The 17,002-nt window shown below is 40.3% G+C and overlaps 1 protein-coding gene across 3 annotated transcripts in view; it reads right to left on the bottom strand.

Annotated features, from left to right (window-relative positions):
* The window catches only part of PTCHD4 (patched domain containing 4), a 199,616-nt gene extending 183,675 nt beyond the window's left edge, over window positions 1–15,941 (bottom strand). Inside the window, exons 1-2 of one of the 3 annotated variants that reach the window (XM_055263626.2) lie at window positions 15,807–15,941; window positions 14,899–15,484 (exon numbers count right to left, since the gene is read on the bottom strand). In XM_055263626.2, the coding sequence (XP_055119601.1) occupies window positions 14,899–15,484; window positions 15,807–15,811 (591 nt within the window). In that variant the 5' untranslated portion in view covers window positions 15,812–15,941. Of the gene's footprint in view, window positions 1–14,898; window positions 15,507–15,806 lie in introns of those variants that run through there. The other 2 variants (XM_055263627.2, XM_055263625.2) reach the window with 2 other exon arrangements.
* Window positions 15,942–17,002: the final 1,061 nt, after the last annotated feature.

The following is a 17,002-nucleotide window of genomic DNA, read 5'->3' on the forward strand; positions in this document are numbered from 1 at the left end:
GTTAAGTAAATTATGTCACAGCTACTTGATGAACTTTTGCACAACCAGTAAAATGATTACAAATATGCTTATGATAAAACAATAAAAATAAATAGAATAAAAAATAACATTCACCCTATGATGACAACTGTGTATTTTATAGTTGAAGGCTGGAAATAATTTTTTTTTTTATAGAATTAGTGCGGGGATGGTAAATGATTTATCACGTGGTTTCCTAATCTTCCAGTGATGTTAGGATTCTGAGTTTATGTTAATAAAAACTGGCTACAATTTATTTTAAAAACTACTAAGTGCTAAATATTTTGAAAATCTGCAGGGTGGATACTAACAATACCATTTTTTGATCCCAGAAAAGCTGAGGGACGAAGACGTTAAGTGTCACATCCAAAGTCATACAGCAAGTAAATGGAGACATTTGATTCATAGGTTTGTCTGTTTCCTATGTATTACCCACTTCATCATTATTTAAAAAATTTTAAAGACAGACTTGATCAATAACTGGCTCCCCTATTAGTCCATCAAGAAACAGGATCCACTCAGTAAAAACATTTGTTGCTTTAGTCTAAGTGGGTCAGATTGTCAATGGATGCTTATAAGTTTATGATAAAACAATAAAAATAAATAGGATAAAAAAGACATGCACCCTATGATGACAACTGTGTATTTTATAGTTAAAGATTGGAAATAAATTTCCAGTCAATGAATTCACAGGATATTGAGCTGAGAGGGAAAGATGGGGAGTGAGAAGCTCTTATCAAGTTAGTTATCAATTACCAAAATATTTTTCAATCAAGAGGAAGACAGGTAAGATAATATCAGTTTATAAACCACTTTTTAAGAGAAATTAACTCTAAAAATATAAATTTCAACACTGCTTTGGAAGAGATACTCTAATAAGATGTGATTAGCTAATAAAGTCTAAAGGCTCACAGCCTAGAAAGAATCCAATTCCTTAAAAACAATCCCCAAGGTGAAAATGATTGAAAGAATGAAATGAAAATAAGAGCCAAGCTGCTAATATCAGCTTTATGTGCTACTCCCTCAGAGAGGTATGCTCTATCTATAAAAGGGGGTCATTAAACTAGTTCAAACACTGAGCTTCTCTCATTCCCCTGAGGCGTTCTTGCAGGGTAAGTATCTGTCTCCTGGGGCACTTACCGGGGCCCTACCCTCTCTGTCCTCATGCCCTGTTATGCAGGTTCTGCCACACCTACCCAGGTCTTTGCCCTGTAGAGACCGTCCCCTACAGTGATTTGTACAGAAAGACTCAGTTCCTGGGAAGGAAGAAATGACAAGCTAGGCTTTTCCCATGAGGGAAGGGTACTATGCAAGAGCCACATATGGAATATTAGGATGGTATCCAATGTTTCCCACTCTTAGTAGAAAAGTATGGTAAATGTTGAATTAAACAGATTCAGGAAACCAGAATCAGCACTAAATGAGAATTCCCTTCCTAAACAAATACATTTACATTTACTTCATTTCATCCGTCATTTACTGAAGGCTTTCTTATATGCAAAACTGTTTTTAAATTATGTGGAGAAGGCTATAAATGTAAACGAGATTCAATACATATCCTCAAAAGCTTTATAAAAGGCTACTTTCAAAAGCTTCATAATTTTGAAGGAAAATAAGAAAGGTTCTAAATAACACATATACTTATTGGTGCTATAGTACGAATGTTAACAGCATGCTTCTCCTTTGTTTTTAATGAAATTTTTCATACATAAAAAGGGTAACCTATACTGTCTAGGGGTTCAGGTTTTAGCCTGTTAATATTTTCAGTCTGTAACTTTTCACTAATATGTGCCTGTCATTTATTTTCAGTAATCAATTTTTTCCTGTATATATAGTTTCTATCTTCTCATAGTTGCATATAAAACAAAAGATGTTTGGATTCAGTGAAATCTTAATTGAGTATAGTTTCTTGGATATATTAAAATGATAAATGTAACTTGGGTTTCTTAAGGCCAGAGTATACAAAAGAGGTCATATTAAGAGTAACTTAAATTTCACTTGCTGGCATTCCTACTTGAATATGATGGGAGCTCTGGCCCTTGCAAACCTTCACCTATGCATTTCTAGGGGCCCTTAGAATATAGAATGTTTCAGTAGTCTCCACTAGGCCTTTCATGGTCTTCCTCTTCAACCTTCTGGCTGATGATCACTGCTGTGAGTTAGAACTGCAAGTACTGGTGACCATGTGACACTGAAGACTGTGCTGAAGTCTCCAGATGTGATTCTGCAAACTCTCATGGTGCCATATTTGTCAGATCAAATATAGCACATCCAGTTAAATCTGAATTTCAGATAAGTAAAGAATGCAATATTTATTACATACTTATACCAAAAAGTTATTCTTTAAAACAAAATCTGAAATTTAAATTTAACTGGGTGTCCTGTATTTTTACTTGCTATATTTGGCAACCCATCAGGTGCCCAAGCATATGCTCTCTGCAACCTTTCCTTAGCTGAAGCCACATGGGTGCTGTGTACAGGTGGGTAAAAAGTCCCTCCCTCTTCTGGCAGTGTTTTTTTTTTTTTTTCCTTTTTCTGAGCCCAAAGCTGTTGCTTGTGCCTCATGTATCTCAGGACCACTCATGAAAATGGCTTTCAATGTCTTTCTGTAGCCAGGGCTGGGACAAATCATAGGATATCAGACTGACTGGAATGGGCTTTGGTTTGATTCCTTTACAACTTCCTTCAAGGACTTGCCCTGCAGACTTCCTTGCTGGTTATATCCTCCCAGGCAAATTAATTTATGCTAAGAAAGCTAAATGCCCTATTAGTTCATTAGGCACATACACTTATACTTTGGTAGAGATTCACTGTATATTTATAATACAAGTTAGATAGAGACTAAGGGAACTACCTACCTCTAAAGTATATGAAAATGTTTTCTACTTCTGGAAGTACTTAGAGAAGCTCCATGGAAAAAGTGGCTTTAAGGCCTCAGCTTTTAAGAGATATATATGATTTTGACTGTGCAATAAATTCCAAGCAAAACGAACAGTATGAATGATGATAAGAAACCAGGAAAGTTCAGGATGTGATTGTTTTTGTTTGTTGCAGCATTTGATGTAATGATAACTGAAACTACAAGGGAACTTGGAGGCTGAGCTAAGGGAAGTTCTCAATGGCCATGGTCAGGAGTTTGTGGTTTTTTCTTCCCGAAATGGGAAGTGCTTGTAAGAGTTGGTTAAGGAAGAGAATAATCAAGAGATTCATATGATCTTGTAACATAGACTAGGTTTAAGCCTGATAAATTATAGTGAGAAGAATTAGATTGTCACTTAAATAGAATAGATAAATGAAAATGAAGGCCCCAGGTACAGACAGCCAAGAATGAAAATGAAAATATGTTTGAAAAAAAGACTTTGGTTCTGAGCATTGGTAATCTGTTATAGTCACCAGAAGTGCCTTTAAAAGTCACAGTGCCTGGGCCATCTCCAGGTTAATTAAATCTGAATCTCTCTAGATGGGATCCATGAAATCAGTATTTTTAAAGCTCCACCAATGATTTCTACACTCAGCCAAGACTGAGCACCCTTTAACTGGAGTCAGAGTCACCTGTAGGGCTTGTTGGGCGCTAGCCCCAGTGTTTCAGCAGATCCCGAATTAGGTCTGAGAATTTGCATTTCTAACAAGTTCCCAGGTGATGTCAATGCTGCTAGTCCAAGGACTACACTTTGAGAACTACTGCTGTAGAATGATTATGGTCCGATGATTAATTACATATTACTGTTTATATGTTTTGACTGAGTGGGGGAAACTTAATTATAGATGACCGAGACACTGAGTCTGAGTTAATGGTAGCATAGAGGTGCCATTGAGTTACAGGCATGGAAGAGAATAGCAGATGCTTGGCTTGAATGAGAATATTAACAGAATGGATGCTGAGAAAAAAATATTTTATTAAAAATATGCCTATGGGAATAGAAAAGAAAGTAAGCCAGTAAATGGTAGAGAACCATCAGAGAAATATAAGAACCATAATATCACAAAACCAAGAGGGAAGAAAGTGGTCAAGGCTAGCTCTATTGAGAATATCATAAAAATAAAATCTTGAAAATACTTTCAGACCCAGTGCACACTGAGACAAGGGTCCAAGAGATCTTCCTTTGCTACTTTGTACTGTCCTTAGCAAAGAGAGGTCACATTCTGAATGATGACCTGCAGGCAGCTCCAGTTCTTCAGTGCAAAAGGCAGAAGGGTCTATGTCCATCTTATTACACTTACTAAAGAATTAATGAGGACTACCAAAAATAGGAGAGATTTTCAGCTTCGAGGGTTGAAACAAAAATGATTTTTAAATCTAATCATGAATTCAAAAGAAGGTAATTCCCTGTCTTCCAGATAAGGGCAGAAGGTCAAGGCTGAAGGTCAACACTCAAGAACTTAACCCACTAGCATTTGTTAAGAATGTATAATGAACCAGGTGCTGTTCTAAGCACCTTATGATCTTCCTACTCAGAGTGTGGATCATGTACCAGCACCATCAGTGCCACTCAGGAGCTTGCTTGAAATGCAGACTCTCACCCCACTGCAGACCTACTGAAGAAGAATCTGCATTTTTAACAAGATTCTTAGATGATTATTAGAGTATGAGAAGCACTGCCTAAGGTATTAGGAGCTGATTTAATACACTCAATACTGTGAGGTAAGGGCTATTATGAGGGAAGTGTTACAAAGAAGTTAAAAAATGGGCAGGGCGGGGTGGCTCACGCCTGTAATCCCAGCATTTTGGGAGGCGGAAGTGGGTGGATTACAAAGTCAAGAAATACAGACCATCCTGGGCAACATGGTGAAACTCCTTCTCTACTAAAAATACAAAAATTGGCTGGGCTTGGTGGTGGGTGCCTGCAGTCACAGCTACTCGGGAGGCTGAGGCAGGAGAATCGCTTGAACCCAGGAGGCAGAGGTTGCAGTGAGCCAAGATCGCGCCACTGCACTCAGCCTGGGCGACAGAGTGATACTGTCTCAAACAAACAAACAAACAAACAAACAAAGTACCTAAAGTCATAGAGTTAATGGGGGTAGAGCTAAGATGTAACACAATCTGGATGTACAAACCGTGACCTAAATGATGTTACCTATGCTGACTCTCAAGAAATTCATTACATGACCCTCAGCACTCACCACCATCACTCTTTAACCTCTATCCACAGTGTCTTTCCTTCAGTGCTTCTAGGGCACCATGTCCTCTCCATCATATTCTTTATTGTCTCTACCATTAACCCATCCCTGTGTGTTAACTCCCTCTAACCCGTCAGATCTCTGCTCACAGTCACTTTCTCAAGAAAACTGTTTTTTTACCCCCAAACTTGGTATTCTATTCTCACAGCATCGTGTATTTTTCATTCATGATAATTTGTAATTATGAATTTATATGTGTGATTGTGTGTGTGTGTGTGCTTTCTTTAACAAGACTCAAGCTCCGGGAGGGCAAGGACCACATCTGTTTTGTTTCTCACTGAATCTCCAGTGGCCAAGACATTGCATGAGACTTAGCAGACACAATAGTTTCCTAAATGAATGTGTATGTGAATGGCTTTTGAATCTTACCCACACGATGTCTGTCTTACCCACATTCGTATGGCCTGCACTGACAATCAGAACTGAACATGCTCACTCTCCATGTCATTAAAAGACCTGGTGAGGTAAGAGAATGGAGCTCAAATTTAAAGGGAAGAGTGAACTTTGAGGCTGAACCCTTAACATCCAATCAAACTTCCATCTGTCATGAACACCTCATCTTCTTTCATAACCTCCTGAAGCTATGAGAGCCCTTTACATACATTTTTAGCTTTCTAGAACCCAGAACCTATGCTCTGTCTTCAGTCTTTTTGTTTTGTTGTTTTGAGACAGGGTTTCCTTCTTTTGCCCAGGCTGTACAGTGATGCAATCTTGGCTCACTGCAACTTCAGCCTGCCAGGCTCAAGGCATCCTCCTACCTCTGCCTCTCAAGTAGCTGTGACCACAGGTGTGTACCACCACACCTGGCTAATGTCTGTATTTTTTCATAGAGATGGGGTTTCGCCATGCTGCCCAGGCTGGTCTTGAACTCCTGGGCTCAAACGATCCACCCACCTCAGCCTCCCAAAGTGCTGGGATTGCAGGAGTGAGCCACCGTGCCTGACCTGCCTTCAGCCTTTGAAATGGCAAAGTTAGAAGATCACAGGTGAGGCCTCTCCATGTTGGGAGGGGAGCTCCAGAAGAGGAACATTGACTGTTCCAACACAAATCCTGTAACTAAACACAATCCATTCATTTTTGAATGCTGTTCATCAGGCACCTTTCAGAGGCCCTGAATTCATCTCAATGACAGAAAATGAGCCTTGATTTCAGTGAGAGGCTCTTCCATAATAATCCTGTCTGAAAAAAGCATAGATTACAATGCCGCTTTAAAGGTATACTCTTCAGTAATTTTGTGTTTTATTTTCCTCCAAATAATTTTACTCCCATGTGTGGTTCCCATATCTTGCATTCTCATATAATATTAACATAATTGGAGTAACTAAGGTTTAATGCTGCCACTATTGTGAAATAACTGCAAAGGGACTTGAGAAAAATGCTGCTGATTTTTTTTTCTTAAAGAGATGGTTAGATTTAATTTCAACAGTTTTAGAAAATATTGAACGACTGTAATCAGCTTAAACCTTAAACAGGTGACAGGCTCAACTATAGATGATAGGGATGAGGCTTTTTCAATGTAGAACAGCCTCTTGATAATTCTCCAGATACCTCTTTGGTGTTTCCATGATAACACCATGATAAACGATATGTTGAGAGGCTCAATTACCATATTTTCTTATGGCATATTCAGTCTCAACAATATATGAGTCTTCCAAATAACATAATGAATTAGGAGAGCTGAGGTCAACCTTGAGTTTTAGATCTGAGCGTCTCTAACCCAAAGGGGCATATTAATCACCTGAGGAGCTTGTTGAAATGCAGATTCTGATCAGTAGGTCTTTTGTAAGACCTGGGGAGTTTTAATTTCAAAGAAGCTCCCAGGTGGTGCTCATGCTGCTGGTCTATACAAACCACTTTGAGGAGCAAGGTCTTAGAAAACAAACTGAAATTAATTATGAGGCTTACAATGCAATTTGGCATGCTTTTAAGTCAGAACCATTGCCTAAATATTTCTCTGTGCCAGGGCTGTTATAAATGTACCCTTGTCCACCAGCACACTGGCAGAAACACTCTAAAGAAATGAATCATTCCATGATTCCACCCTGGGGAGGAGACTTGAGTGATTTGTTTAACTAATTTAGGGAAGAAATAGATCTGCTGTCCAATCAAAAGGTGTCTTGGGCAAATCTAGGAGGTTGGAATTTTCAGATTTCTTCTTTAAAAATATTTAATATTAATGGTTTTAGGTCTAACATTTAAGTCTTTAATCCATCTTGAATTAATTTTTGTATAAGGTGTAAGGAAGGGATCCAGTTTCAGCTTTCTACATATGGCTAGCCAGTTTTCCCAGCACCATTTATTAAATAGGGAATCCTTTCCCCATTTATTGTTTTTGTCAAGTTTGTCAAAGATCAGATAGTTGTAGATATGCGGCATCATTTCTGAGGGCTCTGTTCTGTTCCATTGATCTATGCCTCTGTTGTGGTACCAGTACCATGCTGTTTTGGTTACTGTAGCCTTGTAGTATAGTTTGAAGACCTAAATGTTAGACCTAAAACCATTAAAATCCTACAAGAAAACCTAGGCAATACCATTCAGGACATAGGCGTGGGCAAGGACTTCATGTCTAAAACACCAAAAGCAATGGCAACAAAAGCCAAAATTGACAAATGGGATCTAATTAAACTAAAGAGCTTCTGCACAGCAAAAGAAACTACCATCAGAGTGAACAGGCAACCTACAGAATGGGAGAAAATTTTTGCAACCTACTCATTTGACAAAGGGCTAATATCCAGAATCTACAATGAACTCAAACAAATTTACAAGAAAAAAACAAACAACCCCATCAAAAAGTGGGCAAAGGACATGAACAGACACTTCTCAAAAGAAGACATTTATGCAGCCAAAAAACACATGAAGAAGTGCTCCTCATCACTGGCCATCAGAGAAATGCAAATCAAAACCACAGTGAGATACCATCTCACACCAGTTAGAATGGCCATCATTAAAATATCAGGAAACAACAGGTGCTGGAGAGGATGTGGAGAAATAGGAACACTTTTACACTGTTGGTGGGACTGTAAACTAGTTCAACCATTGTGGAAGTCAGTGTGGCGATTCCTCAGGGATCTAGAAGTAGAAATACCATTTGACCTAGCCATTCCATTACTGGGTATATACCCAAAGGACTATAAATCATGCTGCTATACAGACACATGCACACGTATGTTTATTGCGGCACTATTCACAATAGCAAAGAGTTGGAACCAACCCAAATGTCCAACAACGATAGACTGGATTAAGAAAATGTGGCACATATATACCATGGAATACTATGCAGCCATAAAAAATGATGAGTTCATGTCCTTTGTAGGGACATGGATGAAACTGGAAAACATCATTCTCAGTAAACTATCGCAAAGACAAAAAACCAAACACCACATGTTCTCACTCATAGGTGGGAATTGAACAATGAGAACTCATGGACACAGGAAGGGGAACACCACACTCTGGGGACTGTTGGGGGGTAGGGGGAGGGGGGAGGGACAGCATTAGGAGATATACCCAATGCTAAATGACGAGTTAATGGGTGCAGGAAATCAACATGGCACATGGATACATATGTAACAAACCTGCACATTGTGCACATGTACCCTAAAACCTAAAGTATAATAAAAAAATAAATAAATAAATAAATAAAATTAAAAAAAAATTAATATTGAGCCTATGTCTGGATGTATCTGAAACAGGTCTGGACAAAAGCTGGTCAATTCTAGAACAGAATTAAAAGCAATGTGGTCAAATCACGGTGTAATCACTAATGGGTTAAAATGCAAAAATGCAAAATATTCTCCATACGCAATATATTTTGAAAAATGCAACATAAAGATTGCTTCATTTATAATATAGAATTATTTAAAGTAGAAAAGATTAAGAAAATAAAAACGGTTACAGTGCATTTTTGCTTATGGTGTCAGGACACGGAAAGAAGTATGGTATTTTTGGCGGAGTGGGGATGATCTTGGTCTCCTTATACACTTCCATCATGATGTGTATGTCTCTTTGACTTCTACTCTCCACCCCCACCCCAAGTCCTTGGTGGTCTTGAATGACTAAAGGAAACTATCATCAGATAAGCTGAAGATAAGGAAATGGGAAGAAGAATGGAGAGAACCCTTTTCTATCCCCCCACCTTTTTTTTTTTAACCCTCTCTTAATCCTTGACTTAGGATAATAAAAGGAAGCTTAAAAAAGTACTTATGAAAAATTTAAAACCAGATTTAAATCTGGTTTTAAGGCCTTGCTGAAACCAAGGAGCAGAAGCTAGGTCCCAGTGCCAAGCAATTCTTTAGCCCACTTGGGGTGCTCAGAAAAATTTAATAAAAGAACTTATCCCAATAGGATGGCCATGAAAAATATGTACAATAATTCAGTTGGGTGCTATGATAAAAGTCTTTCAGTAGCATCATTCAAATGGAAGCAAGCACATCTACTTTACTCCAGAAGAAAAACATACTAGAATATATCCCCAAATCCACTATAATGATAATTATCTACTATGTGGTAGAATGGTACCCAAGAATCATAGAATTTGATTGGCTGGCAAGAACCCTGACAATCCCTGAACTGACTCTATCATTTTACAGAGAAAGAAGCTGACACCTACACTGGTGAGGAGACTTGCCTAATGTCACACAATTGATCCTTAAAGAACTGAGAGTTCTAACCAGTACAGAAACCTAGGTCTCATAGAACTCAGGTCTCCTGAATATTTCTCAATTTAGAGCATATTGTGCTATCCCATCAATTTTTTTTTCAGGCCATTTGAAGCCAGGAATACTCAAGCTTCTTTGGCACATAAGCCACTGGCTCAAAACTTTGGGCCAGGTTACAGGAATCTACTTTTAGCTGATCCTGGAGCCTTACCTTGGTTTGTTCTGACTTGATAGGAAATGATATTAAAGGTGAAATCATGTGCCAGTGAAGACTTTGCTAAACTCTCCACAGTAAGGGGATAGTAAGAATTTGCCCAAACTAGAAGCTTCACTCTGTGTCACCTTCCTATGAGCCAGTCACTCTGAGCAAGTAAGGGAAATAATGTGAAATATTAGTAGTGGTATTTTGTCATGGATTTCAGATGTCAGGAATTAGAGCCCTACTTCTTTCTTAGTATAAAGGGCTGTCATTACAGAGAATGATGGAAGATGTCATGGGATCTAATATAGTATTGTGGTTAAGAATATGAGCTTCAGTACCAGACAGAACTAGATTTAAATCCAAGCTCCAGCAAGTACTAGCTTGAGGACTTCAAGGAAGTCAACCTCCTGTCCTTCAGTTTTCTTCTTATAAAAATGGGAATAGAAATAATCCCCCTGACTTAAAAACTTGTAAAGATTAAATAGCATGTGTGTTTAAAACACCTAGCACCATGTAGGATACAAACTGAATGTTCAGTAAGGTAGGGATGTTTTACTCAGTCAGAAAGGTAAGCTTAAATCAAAATATCAGAGAAGATCTTGACATGTATATCTTATATGGTTTTAGAATTAGAGAAAGAAGTCCATAGCATAACTTTGCTTGAAAATTTCCCCAAGTAATGCTGGTCCTCACTTTTCATGTTGGCTTAAGTTACTGTTCCATTGAGATTGGAGCTAAATAATTAACGGCAACATCTTCCAAACCTAGAGCATGCACCTGAAATGTACCCAGAGAAACACTGTCTTCTGTTAAGAAGCAGGAAAGTCTATCTTTGCTCTTATTTCAAATGTGGTACATTGAAGTACATACTGATTTCACTTTAACATCTGTTCAGAGGTGTGCTTATTAATGGAATATAATGGGAATGGCAGGATTAAGGGAAATAGATTTGCTTTATTTCTCTATCACTGTTGGCCAGGATGTTGGGATCTAGACTTGGAATCAAACCCATATCGAAGGACCACATTTGTCTGCTTAAATCTTTACCTATGTCTTTACTGTGGCTAAAATAAAGAAGTGGGGACATATGAGAATTGTTGCTTTCATGAAACTAGCCAGGTGGAAAAGTGAGGTTATGATGGCCTACCTAAAAACATGGAAATATTACCTGTAAACACTGGACCTTGAATGATAATGAAAACATTTCTTAGAGTCCAGAACAGTCCTTGCTTAAAGATTCTGAATGCCTATCTCACCTTAATCAAAAGGGAGTCTTCAACAACATGTTAAGTAGTTTACTTAAAATTCAGTCTGCCCATTTCTCTTACTGTATACAATAGTATGATGTGTATATTGTAATAGGTGAAAAAAAATAGCCCCTAAATATTTGGGTCAAAAGCACTTTAAAGACAGCTGGAGAATACAAAGAATACCTTTACCATAAAAGCAAGCCACAAAAGTTTAAAAAGTGATGATAATTTTGTGATATAGCAGTATAAGTGTGCAAGTTAATCAATAAATTAATCAATGACTATTTGTTGTGAATACTATCTACATAGAACTAGATTAGGTTGGGGTGGGGAAAGTGAATAGTACAGAAAGGATATACGCTATGATTCGTGTGCCTAGTGAGGGATATAAAAGATTATAATGAAGGGAATAATTGCAGAGATCATGTCATGTAGATGTAGGGATTTCAGATTTTGGCCTATTTTCTACACAGCTTTTGAAATCGTGTATATGCACCATTTCTTCTATGGTATTCTAAGTCAATGGCTGTTTTTTTCATACCAGCTTTATCTAAGCCTCTATTTGGAATTCCATAGAAGGCACCTTTCTGTGTCCCTGCTTGTCTGGATCACCTTGTCAACATAATCATGTTTATCAGAAGTTCTAAACCTTTCTGTGTCCAGGACTCCCTGGGTGTCTTAATAATACTTGGAAGATGACCTTCTGTTGTCATAACAAAGGTTTCTGACCACTTCTGTCAGTCAATCAGTGTTTACACATCTTCAGCCTGTCCCTAAGCACTGACCTGCTTCTTTAATGTCAAGTAATTGCCAATTCATACTCATGTTATGCAGCCACCACTATTTATTCTGCAATTTCCTAATTTTCTGCCTACCAATAGCATTTTCCAGTACTAAAATTTTCCATATTGGTCAGAGTTGGGAAGAGCGGTGACCCAGTACAACAGGAGAAAGCAAAATGAATTTGAGGGCTAAAAAATATACATATAAAAATTTTCCTCAAATCTTGTACACCAGGAGTTCTCACACTTCAGTGTGTATCAGTATCATAGAGGCATACTTTGAGAGCCCTTGAAACACAGGAACCAAAATCATCTTTAAATAACATGTGATTAAAACAAAAGGCCATCTCATTTTGCTCTCTGCCAGGGAGTTCTGATCCTGGGAGCCCCTGGAAAGCCTCTGACAAGATTCTAGGCATCCGTGATACTCTTAAGATTATATTTTAAATATTACATTTTATATTGCATGCGATTGTGTCTGAACACTTGAGAGGGCCCATTGCTCTCAGAAAATCTCAAAAGCCCAATTTACCCAAATATAAAGACTCCCACTGATGCCATGCAGAGAGAGATAAGACAACACATTTGAGGAAACATCGATAGATACTAGAATATTGCAGAATAAGAACTTTAATGTGTAACACTTCTGTTCCTTTTATGCTATTATGATATTAACCTTTGTAATTAATGATTCCCTTCTTTTGTGATTGCCCTCTGACTCCTACTAAGATGTGTATCAACCAACAAATAGCATAAAGTTTCCATGAAGCACCTGTTATAGGCCTAGCATGGTGCTGGATCAATGGTGCACTCAAAGATTGCAGAGTTCCTGCTTGCAGGTTACTCTGGGTGAGGACACTGACATCTACTTTTTTAAATTTTTTTTGAGACATTATCCCTCTGTCACCCAGACTACTACTGTTAAGCCTCATGAGAGTGAGAACTTTGCTTTTCTTGCCCCAAACTCTGTCTCACATGCTTAGAAGAACATTTAGTAAATCATAAGAGCACAACCAATGATTATTAAATGAGTAAATTGAATACCTCAGGGATTTTATACTGTAAATAGCATAATGATATTACCAGATAAACAAAATCTCCTCAGTGGCTGATTGAACAAAAATTTTACACCTGGAGGATCCTGTGAATACAAGCACTAGAGCGCCCAACCAATAATGCATACTAATGAACTGCAAAGTTGACTCCATAGGAAAAACCAACTGAAGTTTAAATATGACAAAGTTTCAAATCTTTCTTTACTCCAGGTGTTTGGCATAGGAAAGAACTCAATTAAAAGAGTATAGGTTAGGAAGATTACCTCTCCACCACATCCTTTTCTTTAGCAAGCAATAATGTTGATGGCAAAGGATTCGGGAAATGGAAAGCATGCTGCCTAACCACACATCCAACATGCTCCCATCAATAAGTTTGAAGCAGGCAAACCCTAACCTAGATTTAAAGCTGCTAAATCATCTGTTTCGTTTCGCTAAACATCAAGGGGCTGCTCAGCTTTGTAAAGCTGAAACCCTTGTCAGCCTCTGGATCCATTTAAATGAGGACACCATGTTAAGAAAAAAAAAAGCAGGTTATAAGGTTTCCCTGAGGAATCTCTAGTTTCTAAGTGCATTAAATCCTCCTTCAATTTAGCAAAAAGATTTTTTTCTCTCAAAACTCCTGAAAAAGTTATTTTTTAATGTATAGATGCTGACTATATCAAATTAGTGATTTCCTATGTTAGGCCATTCATTTATTGAAACTGGGGTCCTTTCTATTCCACTGTCTCCACAGATGCACACACATATCCTCACATACATTAAAAAAAAATTCTTCTTCTTGGGAAACACCTGTCTTGGGAGTTCTTGGCTGTGCAGCTTCTGGGCATGCACGGGGTCAAGCAGCCAAATGGTGCAGTGACTCTTTTGGAAGTCACATTTGTCCCTGAAACTTCAGTCACCTGGAGACTGCATGCCTCATTGCCTGCAGCAGCTCAATCTTGACAGTGTAGAGAGTTTAGAAATCTCATTTGAGCGACAAAATTTAAATTGAGTCTAAACAGCACAATATATTTAATGCTGAAATGACCGTTCTTTGTAAATTTTGCTGACTGTGACTTTTTTCTTTCCCTTTGTTATAAGGCTGTTGTAATAATCTTGCTCTCATTTGGAATTTTTTATGGGAAAGGAAGATCACTGGACTCAGTTATCTAGTACATCAGTTAGGTGCACATTCCTATTTTTATACACAGAAAATTCCTGCTTCGTTTGCTATGCTAACACACATACACATCATTCCTGGAATCCCTACTACATTCATAACTCACTGCTTTCAGACACACAATCACACAGCACCAAAACACAAACTCCCCACATGTTAACAATCAAGCCAGGCTGAAGATGTAAATAGGTGGATATGACACCAGGTGGATGTGTAATCAGTAATAAGAAATACATTGAGCCCCATAATGAAAAGAAATCCCACAAATTGTTGAGGATTCCCCCTCCCCCTTCCATTCACTGATTTATTAACCCTGAACAAAGATGTAATTGCAGGGTCTCAGAAATAACTTTTGTTTTCATTTTTCTTTTTTTTTTATTTTTGGCATTTGTTTTGTTTGGCCTTGAATTTCTTAATATCTAGTCATACCATTCATTGCCTGTTTTCTTCACTCAGTTGCCCATCTTTTCCCCCCAGAAATGAAAGAAGCATTAGCTTCTGAGTCTTAAGGATGAGACCTCTGCATTTTCTTTGCTTGTTTAGGGCAAGAAATGAAGTGCTGCCTCTTTAATTGGCAGAAGCATGCAGAAGGAGCATACCTTTAATTTAGTGTTGGGATACCTCACTTGCACCCTGGCTGTTGTCTTATTGGAGACGGCAGCCTGCCTGAGATCCTCTAGCACTGAAATAATATCATCCAGCACGCATTTCTTATCCTGATTTCTCAACACACACAGATGGGAAAAAGTATAATTATAGCCCTTGTGGTTCACCTTCATTTCCAGCACGGCTCGGTGGGTCTGCAGGATCCCCTCAGCCTGGAGCAAAATATTGTCCCCGGTTGGGGAGAGGAGGATCACCCTGCCATACCTCCCAGGGGTGTGTAAGTCCGAATAGAGCTGGCTTTTGGACTGGTCCAGGGGGAAAAGGCTGCTGGCCAGGCTGCGCTCGATCTTGGCCAGGCTGTGGCTGGGAGCGACCAGGCGCTCCAGGTCGCCCTCGGGCTGGAAGCGGTTGAGCGCGCTGAGGCCGAAGGTGATTGTCAGGACTGCGGGCACGGTGAGGAAAAAGACCGGGTGCCGGCTCACGCACAAACCCAGCCTGTGGCAGAACGACTGGAGCCCTCTGCGAAGCACCTGCCGCAGCATCCTCCACCAGATCCAGCTCGCAGGCGCTCCCGGCCGTCTTAAAAAGCACATGTGACATGTGTAAGCGCCGGGCTACCCCGTTCTCCCCCATCCCACCCCCTGGGGCCAGTCCCCCCTCCCCACCGCCGCCGCCTCCCCACCCACTCCGCGCTCACCCCACAACCACTCCGCCTGGTCTTTCCCCGGCCCCACCTCCATGCGCTCCTACTACTCTTTCAAACACTGCAGCAAGTTGCAGCAAGGCGGGCAAATACCGACAGCGCGCGTGGGGGCGGGCGGCGGGCGCTGCGGGGGCGCCGCGGGGCCCACCCCCTCCCCGGCCTCCCCGCGCCCTCGCCGCCTCCCGCGCTGGCTCTCACCGCATGAGCAGCGTTCCCTCGGTCTAGCCCTTCATCTCGGTGCTGCAGTCCCCTGGCCTCCCTCGCTGGAGGTGGTTCTGTGTGGAGCGTCCCACAGATGTGAATTTCCTCTCTGTCTTGGTGGGGTTCGGTGCCTAACTGGAACCATGTGCCTCGGTGTTGTAAGAAGCAGACATGTGCCCCATAAAGTGGGGGGGTGCTGAGGGGGAGAGAGGAGGGAGAAGGGCGGGAGCACGTTGGGGGTGGGGGGGGCAGATAAGCTTTTTTCTTTTTTTAAGATGCTGACAGTTATTTTTAGAGTTTTGTGTTCCCTCTTCCCTCCCCGCTGGAGTGAATGGAAGAGGAAATAAATGGTGAAGGTGCTGCTGGCCCATTGGAACAGGGGCAATTAGAGCCCAAGGAGTGGGGCGTGTAGGGAGACAGCTCCAGGGCTGCAGGAGGCAGCCTTCTCGCCCCTCCAGTTTCCCTGTGCCCTCGAATTCTGCTTTTCAGCGAAGAAAAGGAGCAGAGAGGATGATGCTGCATTTTTAACACACCACACAGCATGCAAGGGATTTCCTCGCAACACCTTCCTCGCTGTGATTGCACAGACCAGTCCGCTGCAGCTGAGGGCTGCGGAGACTCCATCTATCCCTGGTGCGTTGGGACTGTCTGGATAGCTTCCTTCCTCTGATGGCTGGAGAGGAGGCATTTGCCAATAGCAGTAGCCTGTGTGCGTGTGCGTGTGCGTGTGTGTGTATGGAAAGTGAAGAGCTACAGGCAATATGAGGTTTCTCATAACATGTTACATTCACTTTCCGTATTCTTGAGATTAAAGGACAGAAAGTTCCTAAAGCTGATTTCAGTTCCCTTTTCCCAGCGTCTCCTTCCACCCCTCACCCATGAGGACTGTTTCAAGCCATCTAGTTTAGGCTAATTTTCCCCTGTGAGTGGAATTCCAGAAACAGACACTTCCAGACACATACCAGGTAGTTTTGCCTGAAAAAAAAAGAGAGTCGGGTGGGTAGAGGGAAACCTATCGGAGTCACTTGTAAAAAACAGTGAATCTCCTTCACCGTATAAGAAAGAAAACCCCCACCAGATACAGTTCCTCCTTCAGCATCCAAAAGTGTGAAGATGAGGATCTCAGCTTCAGATCAGGTCAGCTTCAAAAACTAATATTAATAAGTGTGTGTGTGTGTGTGTGTGTGTGTGTG

Source organism: Symphalangus syndactylus, chromosome 23 (genome assembly GCF_028878055.3).
Source record: "Symphalangus syndactylus isolate Jambi chromosome 23, NHGRI_mSymSyn1-v2.1_pri, whole genome shotgun sequence".
NCBI classification, from domain to species: domain Eukaryota; kingdom Metazoa; phylum Chordata; class Mammalia; order Primates; family Hylobatidae; genus Symphalangus; species Symphalangus syndactylus.